Consider the following 13036-nt stretch of genomic DNA (forward strand, 5'->3'; position numbering starts at 1 on the left):
AAACTCAGAGATAAGACGAACCCTGGCTCCCCACAAGCTTCTCTCAGGGGCCCCTTTATTCCCTAAAACTTTTGTGCCATAGTACATTTACTACACCCTAAATCCTGTTCCCTGAAGATGCCAGGGACACAGAGGAAACGGGAGGACAGGGTGGCCTGCGGCACAGCAGATCCCCAGCAGTGCAGCGCTTTAGATGACGTGCAGACAACCGCAACCACAGCTATGTGTGCTAAGGTGATCCATCCATTCCACGCATTGCAGCTTCCGCCTTTTCTTGGTGGCCCTACGTTCTTCATTATTGCATTACACAAATGATGCTGGATTCAGAGGCAAGTCTGGCACACTAACCCTTGCTGGAATTAGGGCTCTGAGGCTGACAGGCAGGGAGGTGTGATGGCCAGCGATATCCAGGTGGGACATCAATGGGGCTACAGACTCACAGGCACCACCCTGGGTGCATGGACATGTGTGTTTCCTGGATGTGTGGCCGACAGGGTCTTATTCTTCCCTGCAGCTTCCCGAGAGCCTGTGAGCCGTCAGGGCTGTGCCTTGGGAGCCTGACTCCAATCCAGGAACCAGCAGGGGAGGGGCTGCCTTAGAGGTCCCAGGAGGTCGGCCCCACATGCACAAAAGCCCCACTAGGCTCCCCTGGGAGGTTCTCATATTGGCTCTTTTGGGTACACATTTTTTTTCTGTTCTATTGAGTTTCAGGGAAACAGGAGAACTCTGAGGTTCTCCCAGGGTTACAGATGGCAGCAAAATCTCTGAGGGGCTGAGGTTGGCATGATGGGGGAGCGAGAGGAGACAGTGGGGCGCTGCTGGGTCCCCACGGGCCCCTGTCACAGCAATGAATACAGAGCCATGTGCATTGTATGCTGCTGTTGGGCAGTCAGAGGCCACCCCATCCTCCAAAAGGAGCACTGCAGACCTCAAGGATGGCTGCAGCACCTGGATCCCCATTCTCTCTCCAGAGGAGCCAGAGACACTTCAGTGTGGGTTCTGGGGCCTCTGGGTGCTTGGAGCTTGTCCCAACCCCATCAGCTGGGAGCACAGGGGCACTTGGCCAGGCAAGACCTGGGTGCCTGGTGCCTCCCTGCCTCATTCAGACTTGAGGGGTGCCAGCTACCACATCACCCCAGAAGCAGCAAGGGCAAGCTCACCAGCTTCTGTCCGAACAGGCCTGAGTACTGGGAGGCCCCAGCACATTCACCAGGACTTGGTTCTTCTAAGTCTCAGCAAGTGCTATGCCACTGAGACCAGCTCTTAGATGTGGGAACAGCCTGGGCCAGACCTGGGGCTGCCCACCCCAGCCTCCCTTCCTCCTCCCTCTTCAGGTGACCTTCTGTACTGCAGGGTTGCCCTATGGCATCACTGGACCCTCCTTTCAAAGTCTCTGCAGTTCAGGTCACACCATCTTCACCATCTCCACCCTCCTCTCCTGGCTCTGGGCTTTGGGTCAGCTCCCTCCCAGGGACAGGCTCCTACCTGCTGGGCTGAGTCCAGAGAGCTGCCGTCCACGCCCACCTGGGCCCCATGAGGGGCTGTGCCGGCTCTCAGGCAGCCGCGTCCGCAGGCCTTCCAGCTCAGCTTGCAGTTCATCGTTGCGGTCCTGCAGGTCCTGTGGGGAAAGAGCCAGACCTCTCCTCTAGCAGCTGCAGCCATTCAGCCTAGTGAGACAGCTGAGCTGGCCTCCAGGAGGGTCCCCTGCAGGTGAGGTGCACTGTGAGGTGGGAGCCTGTTGCTTACCAGCTCCAGCAGGAAACCATCTGTATTTAAAGTCCCTAACTACACTGTGGGCTAAGCAAACACAAGCGTCCTTCCTTGACTTTCTCATGCCCTACATCACTTTAAAATTTTTTTATTTTTACTTTTTGTTTACTTATTTAGAGACAGTCTTGCTCTGTTGCCCAGGGTGGAGTGCAGTGGTGCAACCTCAGCTCACTGCAGCCTCCTCCTCCCAGGTTCAAGTGATTCTCTTGCCTCAGCCTCCCAAGTAGCTGGGGTTACAGGTGTGCATCACTACACCTGGCTAATTTATTTATTTATTTTTTGTATTTTTCATAGAGATGAGGTTTTACCATGTTGGCCAGGCTGGTCTCAAACTCCTGGCCTCAAGTGATCTGCCTGCCTCAGTCTCCCAAAGTGCTGGGATTACAGGTGTGAGCCACCATGCCTAGCCCCTACATCACTTTCTATCACTGGATATATGGGAGGTGCTCAAAGAAAAAGTGGGGCAGCTACTAAGGAGAAATGTAGAAAATGTGGAGCACAGCTGGGCACGGTAGTTCACGCCTGCAATCCCACAATCCCAGCACTCTGAGAGGCTGAGATGGGCGGATCACCTGAAGTCAGGAGTTGAGGCCAGCCTAGCCAACATGGTGAAACCCTGTCTCTACTAAAAATACAAGAATCAGCGGTGATACACCTGTAATCCCAGCTACTTGGGAGGCTGAGGCAGGAGAATCACTTGGACCCGGGAAGCAGAGATTGCAGTGAGCCAAGATCACGCTATTGCACTCCAGTATGGGCAACAAGAGTGAAACTCCCATCTCAAGGAAAAAGAAAAAAAAAAAAAAAGAATGCAGAGTGCTGTCACCATCGGAAGCTCCAGGTCTCTCTGCTGGAACCTCAGTGGTGTTGCATGTCAGGTCTGGGTAAGGATTCCTTCCTCAGCTGCTGCTGAGTTTGCAAAGGGCTCTGCAGCTTTAACTACCAAATAAGAAACCATGTGCTTCAGCTCATATGCCGCAAAGCAGAGAACATGTAAGAAAGGATGATGGCTGGCAGACGCTGGAGCAGGCAGAGGCCGCATGGCTGACAGAAAGGCCAGGACACCTGTAGTAGGGTGGGGGTGGAAGCCTCAGAGGAGGCGTCCGCATTTGTGGCCAGCTGAATTCTGCTCCCACTTTAATGAACTACGTCCTAACCAGTATGCTCAATCGCTTGCTCTTTAAAGGGATGGGAAAGGCAGTGTTTCTAGCCCACTTTTTTAGATACCTCCCAGGGTCCTGTGGACCTTCAGGAAGTAGACTCGAACCAGGCTGTGCATGCTGCCCCATGCACATGTGGCTGGGGCCTGGGCGCCCAGCCCTGCAACTTGAGAGACTTGTGACTGCTCTGACCTAGGGGGCAGCAGAAGTAATGCCATGGGACCTTCAGGAACACGACATCCACCCACTTCTGCTGGAACATTTGCTCTGGAGCAGCTGCCACCAGCATGCTGTGAGGAAGCCCAGAGTAGCCCTGCAGAGACCACGATGGAGAAGGGAGGCCCCAGCCCACACAGCACATCATGCAACATACCCAGGTAACAAACGTGCACATGTACCCCCAATCTAAAATAAAAGTTGAAAAGAAAAAAATGTTTTAAAAGACGCCAATATCCTTGTTACAAAATACAAAGAATCCCCAGCAGTGAGTTTGCAGAGATGAGGTGACACACAGTGGGCAGAGCTCGGGTGATCCTTCTGGAACCCAGACTGGCCAGAAAGGTACCCTCAGCCAAGATGCAGGAGCAAGGAGCATGCCAGGGACCCAGATCCTCTCTCTAAAACCATTCCCTCAGGAAAGGAACCAGGACTCCTTGAATAAATGGCAGATTCCAGGGCAGGTGCAGGCAAAGTGCAAGCTGAGCCTGGGGCACCTCACGATGCAAGTGTGGAAATGATCAACAAAGCAAGGCAGATGCCAAGGCTGCAGGGCACGCCACAGCACAGCTGCCAGCCGAGGACTCTCACCCCGCAGGGCACGGCACAGCACAGCTGCCAGCCGAGGACTCTCACTGCTGCAGGGCACGGCACAGCACAGCTGCCAGCCGAGGACTCTCACCCCGCAGGGCACGGCACAGCACAGCTGCCAGCCGAGGACTCTCACCCCGCAGGGCACGGCACAGCACAGCTGCCAGCCGCGGACTCTCACCCCGCAGGGCACGGCACAGCACAGCTGCCAGCTGAGGACTCTCACCGCTGCAGGGCACGCCACAGCACAGCAGGCAGCGAGGACTCTCACCGCTGCAGGGCATACCACAGTACAGCTGCCGGCCGAGGACTCTTACTTGCTGAATCTTGCACAATTTGGGCACCAAAATAATTAAAAACCACTGGGGGGAAATGGGAATTCATGAGTCCGTACCAGTGATAGGTACATGTATGACTAGATCTGAACAAACAGGACTTCTCCAGCTTGAGCAGAATGCCAACAGCACGGACAGGTGTGGACGGGCTGCTAGGCAGGAAAATCATTTTCCAACCATCATAATAAAGACTGAATTGGGCAAGAATCACCAATGATGCTAAATCCAGGGAAAATTCTGATGAAGACAGGATATTTGCATGGTCTCAAAGTGTTTCTCCACTGACTGTGTATTATTAATAGTTGCAAGGGAGAAAAAACGGTGATTCCAGAGCAGTGAAACCAGTGACACCTTGGCCGGGAGATCAGAAGCAGCATCAGTGAGCCGGATACATTGCCCACATGCTGCACCAGCTGACACACAGCCTCAGTGCTGTGAGCAGAAAACATGAGAAACACACAAAACGAGAACGTTACTATGAAAAAGCCAGGACAGCATTCCTCAAAAACACCAATGTGATAAAGACAAAGAAAGGAAATGAGCCGGAGTAAAGGGTATCGAAGAAACAGCCTGGCCCGGAAGGCAACTCAGCCAGCAGGTTCTTGAAGCTAACAAGCGTGCCTGTCATGGAGAAAATATTCTTATTCAGCTGGGGGTTGGGGAACTTACTCTCCAGGAAATAAAAGCTCTTGCTTGTGGCTTCTGCAGATTTCCGTGGTTTAAAGCCTGTGTCAATTTGAAGCCCTCCAAAGGCTTAATACGAAATCTTTGAACAGGAGCAGGAAGTGCTCAGCACTGCCCGCGGAACCCGAGGAAGCGTTTCTTAGGACGTGCACACAAGCGCTGCGCCGCGAAGGGTCAGGGTGTGCTTATCTAGCCCACATCTCTCTAGACAGATGTGCTATCTAAAAATCGTGATGTCTAGCAACTTTACGGGTACTTACCCATCTTTTTCTTATTAGGTTATGTAATTTCATATTTGGAGAGTTTTTATATATTCTGGATCCAAGTCTTTTATCAGAGAAATACATAATTCACAAACATTTACTATCATTTGTGTCTTTTGATCAGTGGGTCTTAATTTTTATTAAATCAAATGTTATTTTTGGAAAAATCTATTATGAACCAGGCTTTAGAAGACTTCATGAAGATCACGGCGTTTTCTCCTTTCTCAGAGGATTCTCCAGTATTCTGTGGGGAATCTCCGCCCTCCAGGGCAGGCTCGGGTCCAGGGCCAGGCGCTGTCTTTAGTTGTCCCATTCCTTTAATGCCCCTGACTCAGACATTCCCACAGCCTTTCTTTGTCTTTTATAACATTGACGATTTTGAAGAACACTGTTCTTCCTGCTCATTTTTCATAGAAATGGTCTCATGATGTGGTTTGCTGATGTTTCCTTTTGATTACTTGAAACTATGGTTCGGAAATAACGATGTCACACATTCGCATCTGCATCAACACACACCAGTGAGCAGGTATGTGAAGAGAGCCAACGGGTGAAGTGTGAACAGGTGCACCTGGGTAAAGGTACACAGACAGGTGTTCTGTGCACTACTTTTCTTTGTAACTATGAAAGCTTGAAATTGTTTTCATATAACAAGTTTGTTAAATGCTCTAGATGTTAGTTTGAAACACAACAAATATCCAAGAAAAGGAAAGGGGAAATAACAAATAGGTTAGGACTTAAACCAAAACCATCTCTGCTGTTTTAAAACATAAAACTGAAAGAACCCCAGATGAAAAGAGCATGTCTTTCAGTAACAGAATCATGTTAGAAGGGATTCAAATTTGAAAAGTCCAGGGCACTAGAGGAACCTATTAATGGAAGGTTGTCTCTAGGTTCTGAGCCTGGAGGAATTCAGCAGTCCACATGCAGCTGCAGCCCCAGCAGTGCACTGTCTGGACCCCACCCACACAGCAGGCCCCACCAACCCCACACACACCAGTCAAGTCAGAAGGAAGGCGACGCCCCTCACCACACACAGGATTCGCAAAAGGAGAATGTGATGTGCAGGGAACGACAGGAGGGCGCCCAGATGGAGGCAAACCACGACAGGAAGGGTTCAGAAGCACAGCCGGGGAGAACTCAAGCTTGGGCTCACCTCAATCCTCTGGGATTGCAAAGCAATGTGCAGCAGGGACTAAGTCAGTGTCACTTTACATGGGAGGGAAATCATTCAGACTGAACTGAGAACAGATCCTTAAAATCGAACAATAATGCTTTATCTGGTTCTCTGGCTATAGGGAAGCCCAAGAATTAATTACCAGCTTCATGGACAGCTATTCTCCCCCAATACCTGCTCAACTTTCAAATCATGCGAAGTTACCTAACAGTGACCATCACAGTATCCCCAGAAACAATCACGGATTTTCCACATGAGTTGACGTGGCCTAAGGCTACTCACACATGGAAAGAACGAGCTGTAACTAAAACCAGTTGTGTTGTGGCATCAGCACCCGAGGTGTCCAGTGGGTGAAATTAAGTCAGTTCCAGATCATCACACATTCATACAGTGATAAACTGAAGCTAACTTTCAGGAGAAATGAATGAGTGAACAGTAAGCAAGCTCTGCTGATACCTTTAGATTCTTTTTCTCACTTTTGCTGGGTGGGAGGATTATACAGGGTCTTAAATGGCTGTTATTTGTGGATGCATGTGACTTATCTCTCTGTTCACCTGGCAGTGCTGCCTGGAGAGAATTCCATGTCTGAAGTCATTCACTTCCATGTTGTTTTCTATGCTATACAAGGTTCTGTCAGAAAAACAGTCACGACATGCCCAGCCATTCCCAATGCTGAGCACTCGGCTGGGTCCAGTGTCTATTGTTATAACTTGCTTGGACCTAACCCTCTGTATGCCAGGAAGTAAGAGGGGCAGGTGGGTCAAGGACTGGGGTTTTTGATAGTGGGAAAAAAATGTTTCTCTATAAGTTTTGCATAAATTAATTTTTGGTAAATTAAAACCTAACCAGGAGCTGCCTATGAAAGAACCACATGGTGAATGACTTTACAGAGAAAGTAACTTTTCTGTATTGTTAATAATCAACAAAACTCAACTCCAGTTTGTTTCTTTCTACGTGGAATTTTCTTCAAGAGGATTGGTCCTGCGGGCCAGAGCAGGGTGGGGTGAGACCCATGGGCAGCTGGCTGGGCCAGCCATCGGCTCACCTGCAAGGTGGCCTTCAAGGCACTGGAACCAGCTCTCCTCGCAGACCACTCTTGCAGATCTAGGGAAACACCTGAGCTTTAAAACATCCCATGGTCTCTGTGTGCTCAGGTGAGGAGGGAGGGGAAGGAGGGGAAGCTTCGGAATACCCCAGAACCTAGCAGCTTGCATTTAAAATGTGCCAAGGAGGGCGGTGGTCCAACCCCAGGCTGTGAACCTGAACAGTCGGTCATTCTGTGTCCTACAGAACCAGAAACACCGGCTGTGAAGGTGGGCATCCAGGCCTCCCGGCAGCCCACATGTAGCCCAGCAGGGCAGGGCGATGTGTGGCACGCCAAGGTGTGAGGTGGCTTCCTTGCGCTCATTCTCTTTTGGAGCACGTAGTAGTTCAGATGCTCTGCATCACGTGATACCGTGAGTGACCAATGCAGCAGCAGGTATGAGTACCATATCCTCTGTTGGGATGGCCAGTGAGGAGGCTGGTGAGAACGCAACACCACGGCACACACCTCGCTAGTTTTCTTTCCTCTGGGAAACAACTGTGTTCCCCAAAATAGGCTATTTATATTAACCTGTTATTACAATATTATTATTATTTTTATTTTTTGAGATAGAGTCCTGCTCTGTTCCCAGGCTGGAGTGCAGTGGCACGACCTTGGCTCACCACAACCTGTAGCTGGGACTACAGGTACGTGCCACCATGCCTGGCTAATTTTTGTATTTTTAGTAGAGGCAGGTTTTCACTATGTAGACCTGGCTGGTCTCGAACTCCTGACCTCATGATCCGCCCGCCTCGGCCACCCAAAGTGCTGAGATTACAGGTATGAGCCACCACGCCTGGCCTATTACAATATTTTTCTTAAATAAATTAAAAGGATTTCCACTTTAATTTTTACCATGGTAAATATTAAATTTAATCCACATAGCCGACATCAACAAAAGCTCTTCGGGCTCCTTGAGAATGCTAAGGGTGTACAGGAGTCCTCTGGGGTTTAAGTCTCATTCACCACATCCGCTGCGCCCTGTACTCCTGTGTCTCCAACTGACAGATGGACACGCATTGCAGGCTTGGCCCAGGAAAGCTAAGCATGACCAGCAGAAGGTGACAACACCCCGCATGGTGCCTGGACACACAGGAGCGGCCTTCAGGGGAGGTGGCAATGAGCGCCAGGGAACCTAAGTCTAGGAATGTGGCAAGGCCATGGTCAAGCACGGCCATAAGCAGAGGTTCTGCCTGGAGCAGACGCTCCTTTGTGCCTGTGGACTAACTGGATATGGAGACCCAGAGCCTAGACGCTGGACTACAAGGCAGAAGGATCAGGGTGCGTACCCGGCACTTGAGCTCGTATTCCTTCAGGACCGCTGTGAACCGCTCCTCCTGGGCCAGGAGCTCTGCACCCTGTGGCTCCAGCTGAAAGACACGCAGGAAGTGACGGGTGGGCCTCGGGCCAGGGGGACCCACTCCTCCAGCGCCTGGGCTCCAAGAACCTGCCCAAGCTTCCCCCCACACCAGGCGCTGCATTTCCAGGTACAGCCACCATCCCTTTTCTTCCCTACTCCCTGGTCTAGAAGGTCACAGGGCAGAAGGATTTTCCAGATTTATCTAAGGTGGCCGCACTCATCCCTGGAGCCCAGACCCTGGCCCTGGGCAGCCCCTCTCCCCGTCCTCCTCCCGAGATGACAGGCAGGGGCCTGCCCTCCCTCCACCGTCCCCACCACTGAGGCTGTCACTAGTGACCACTGGTACTAGAGGGGCAGAAGGCGCCCCATGCTGTCATGCACAGGGAGCAGAGGGAAGGCCTCACACTGAGATTTGCTTCATTCTAGATTTTAGGAGAATACCAAACTCTGCCACCTGCCGGTCTCTTCCCTGTCACCCCCACTCTGTGCCCAGCGGGTCCTCCCTCTGGAGGTGCACTGTCAGCAAAGGGACTAGCCTTGTCCTTCAGGACAAACTCCAGGTCCTTCTGCAGCTTCAGGGATAGCCTCTCCGAATCTGAAAGCTTTCCCACCACTTCCACAATCTCCTTCTGCAGGCGACTGTTTTCCTAGGAGACACAGGCCAGTGGCTCATCAGGCTCCTGCGGGATGGAGGGCATGTGTGCAGGATGGAGGTGAGAGGCTTGCCTCCCATGGCACTGGGCATCAGGGAAGAAACCCCCTTGCAGGCGAGGTGCATCTTCATGTCTCTTGTCCCCTCCCTTACCCTGTGCTCAGAAAGGCCACGAGTCACGCAAGAAAGGGCAGGGAATACAAAAGCATTGTAGCAGTATTACAAAAAGGGCATCCAGAACCATTCCTAAATGAGGGATCTGACATTGCATCAGGACAGCTCAGACGGCTGCCGGGGAGGAGGCAGCATCTGCAGATGGTGGGGAGCATGGTGAGAAGGGTGGAGAGCAAGGCTGTTGGGGGGTCAGGGACTGCACAGCCCCTCCTCCCGAGAGGTGGGGCAGGTTTGGGGAGTTAGGAGAGGAGGATGAAGGCGGAAGCAGAGCAGGGACCAGCACAGCAAGGGACAGCACCTCTGTCCCACTGCAATGCCTCACTGGAGCCAATGTCGGGGAACAGGTGTGAGACATTCACCAAAGCCCAAAAAATCCTAACAAACCCCAAAAGCTCTGGGCCACAAACCCAGCTTTGGGCAGGCTGGGTTTTAGGTTCTGGTCTTTTTGCTGCCTCTTTGGATGTTCCTGGTTTCTGCGGGTACAGCAGTGTTGGTCCTCCCTGACCTCAGGTCCACCTGGCCCAGAGCAGAGAGTGGAAAGTGGGGGAGGGAGGGGCAATGTCCTGCTCACAAGCCAGGACCCCTTCTGCTCTGCGGCAAGTGGGACAACTCCTCACTATGGCAGGTGCTGCCTCAGCTCATCCTGAAACATAAGCTTGAGGCCACTGGCAGGTGTGGATCTGCATCCTCAACAAGGACGTGGGTGTGGGAGATGCTCAGGCTCCCCCAGACTTCCTGATGGCCCTGGGGATGCCCCTACCTTCAGGGCTAGGGTCAGCTTCTCACGGAGGCCAGCCTCCTCGGCCTGCAGGCGTCCCACGTCCTGCTCCAGCACAGCCCTCTGCTTGCGGGCCTGCTCCCAGAACAGCTCTTGCTCCGCCTCCACCTCAGATCGCAGGAGGCTCAGCCTTTCCCGGTACCCCTGCTCCAGGTGCCTGTAACATGTCACACATCACACATCAGACATGTCACGTCAGGACCACCCAGGCCCACGCCTCCCCCGCTTCCCAGCCTCCTCCCTCTCAGAAACGCCCTGTCCTGAGCACATGCCAGGCCGCCCTGCCTTGGCTGAGGTGCCCACGCTGGGAGGCAAACTTATGGGTGGGCGCTCCTCCCTCACAGGCTGGTAGAGGTGACCCCAGACAAGAGGATGTGGTGGGTCACACGGCAAATACCAGCAGCTGCACCTTCACAGCAAGGAAAACAGCTCCCTGCGGTGAGTCCCAAGGTGGCCCCTCCACCTGCTGTGCATGGCAGGCAGCAGCCCTTTAATGAATACTTTTAATATCAAATGCACACGGAAGTTACCCCTCTCTCCAGGAAGGAGGCAGCATGAAACCCATGGACAGTGAATTCCCAAATTCCCACCTAATCCAAGGAAGAGGTGGGGGGCATTTTTTCTCAGATGCCACATTCATCTTTTGCAATAACCACTTCCATCAGCAGGAAAAAAAAGTGTTCAACGTTCAGTTTCATCCCTGAAACAGCAGCTTCACAGGAATTCTCAAACCATGTCTACTCAGACTGAAGACCAGCGAGGCTCCGACTTCTGCAGGAGCCCGATGGCACCCATAACCAAGTCCGAGACAGCTGGGACCCAGAGCCCAGGCTTTTAATCATGGCTCAGAACTTTAAAAAAACAACACTCGGCCAGGCGTGGTGCCTCCCACCCATAATCCCAGCACTTTGGGAGGCCAAGGTGGGTGGATCACCTGAGGTTGGGAGTTCAAGACCAACCTGACCAACATGGGGAAGCCCTCTCTCTACTAAAAATACAAAATTAGCCGGGCATGGTGGCAGGTGCCTGTAATCCCAACTACTCAGGAGGCTGAGGCAGGAGAATTGCTTGAACCCGGGAGGCAGAGTTGAGGTGAGCCGAGATCACACCACTGCACTCCAGCCTGGGCAACCAGAGTGAAACTGTGTCTCAAAAAAAAAAAAAAAAACAACAACCCTCAAAAGAGAAGAGGATGAAGGAAGTACAGTAATCTGACTAATTTAATAATCCACAAATCTTTTGGGGTTGTGTTAAAGCTACATATTTCCTATCAGCCTACTCTTTAAAAACTTTTGAAATATACAAAAATAGGGAATTGGTTAAACAAATTATGGCAGATCCACACAAAGAGCCAAGTGATGAGATGCTCTGTGGCCACCATAAAAACATGTACAACATGGTATCATTTCCTAAGAATCATGCGGACAGAAAAAAGGTGTAAGACATATAGAAAATGTAAAGAGTGATACCACTGGCAAAGAGAGACTTCTGGTTTTATTTTTCCTTTTAAAGAAGGGAATTAAATAACGGCAATAATAGTAAAAACAAAACCTTGTAATTTGTAGTTGCTATATAATAAATTTTGCTGTGTTGTGTGCTGTTTAACATAAAACCTAACCCCCAGCTGTGCTTAAAAGTAGCTAACTCCCTGTAAAACCCACCTTGTCTATTCTCCCCACATTCTCAGCAAAGTTCCCAGGCATCTTAAGACTCCTGTTTTTCTTGCTGACCAGCTGCAAGGTCACAGGGCAAGATAACACCCAAAGAATGTACAATGCGTTTCTCAAAGTGCTATTTTTCAAGTGTAACGTACATTACCAGACATGTGACAGATTAATTAACTGTTCTTTGTTCTGGCTTCTGTAAATCTGTTAGATGCTATGTCATCCTGGATATATAAAAAGTACCCCATTTGCTCTCTCCAGGGCTCAGACTTGGGATGCTAATCTACTGAGCCAGTGGCCACCTTCATAAAATCCTCCTGTTTCACCCATTGGTCTCTCCTGTCTCCTGGATATTCTGTAACATTTTTAACTTGTATTTTCTAAAATGTGTGTAATAAACACTATCATTCATTATGTTTATAATAAGGACAACCTAATACAATCATAGAAGCTACTTATAGAAACCTACTGGTAACTTCTGCTGCTATGGGACAAAACCAAGATCTCAGGGCCCGCGTGGGTTGAGGCTGTGGCTCAGCACCTCTAAGGCATCCCTCCACCAGGTTCAAGGACAGAGGTGCCGCCTTAAAGTTTCTAATCCTGTAACCCCGGGAAAGACAATTCACAAAAGTCTTTGCAGATGGTTGGGAGAGAATCAAACCCTACACTTGTGGATGGAAGCAAATCAGTTCTCAGTTACTCAAATTGAGCATGAAAGTCAACTTACTTCCAGCTTTGAACACAAGTGTCTCACAAGGAGTGCCCTTGTCTAGGAGCCCTGGAAAGCCCCAGGTTCTGAGAGGTAGCGCCAAGATCCCAGAGGCACCAACAGGGACAGCTGGATCCCAACACTTAGGATGAAAGTGAGAGGCAGACGAACCGAGCTTACAACAGTCATCAGGAGAAGGGAGGGGGCATGCAGGAAGAGGAAATAAGTTCATGGAGCTCCCCGAGGGTCTCCCTGACACAGTTTCAGCTCCTAAAAATTAGCAATCGTCTCCTCTGTGGAGACCCAAGCTGGCCTCATGTTGCCCCCGAACGCTATGAGCTATGAGACCATGTTAGGCAACAAAGCCAAGGCCACCTCTCCCGGGAGTCAGGGGGCATCTCCTGCTGCCTCCTCTAGGAATT

General features: G+C 51.0%; 1 protein-coding gene across 50 annotated transcripts in view; it reads right to left on the reverse strand.

Moving 5' to 3' along the window:
* NINL (ninein like) overlaps window positions 1–13036 on the reverse strand; it is a 136995-nt gene that overhangs the window by 29776 nt on the left and 94183 nt on the right. For 43 of the 50 annotated variants that reach the window (XM_078371575.1, XM_078371570.1, XM_078371549.1 and 40 more), the window contains 4 exons: window positions 10224–10398; window positions 9174–9284; window positions 8567–8647; window positions 1486–1618 (listed from right to left, as the gene is read on the reverse strand). In XM_078371575.1, the coding sequence (XP_078227701.1) occupies window positions 1486–1618; window positions 8567–8647; window positions 9174–9284; window positions 10224–10398 (500 nt within the window). The remainder of the gene's footprint in view (window positions 1–1485; window positions 1619–8566; window positions 8648–9173; window positions 9285–10223; window positions 10399–13036) is intronic. The other 7 variants (XM_078371556.1, XM_078371557.1, XM_078371562.1 and 4 more) reach the window with 2 other exon arrangements.

Source organism: Callithrix jacchus, chromosome 5 (genome assembly GCF_049354715.1).
Source record: "Callithrix jacchus isolate 240 chromosome 5, calJac240_pri, whole genome shotgun sequence".
Taxonomy (NCBI): Eukaryota; Metazoa; Chordata; class Mammalia; order Primates; family Cebidae; genus Callithrix; species Callithrix jacchus.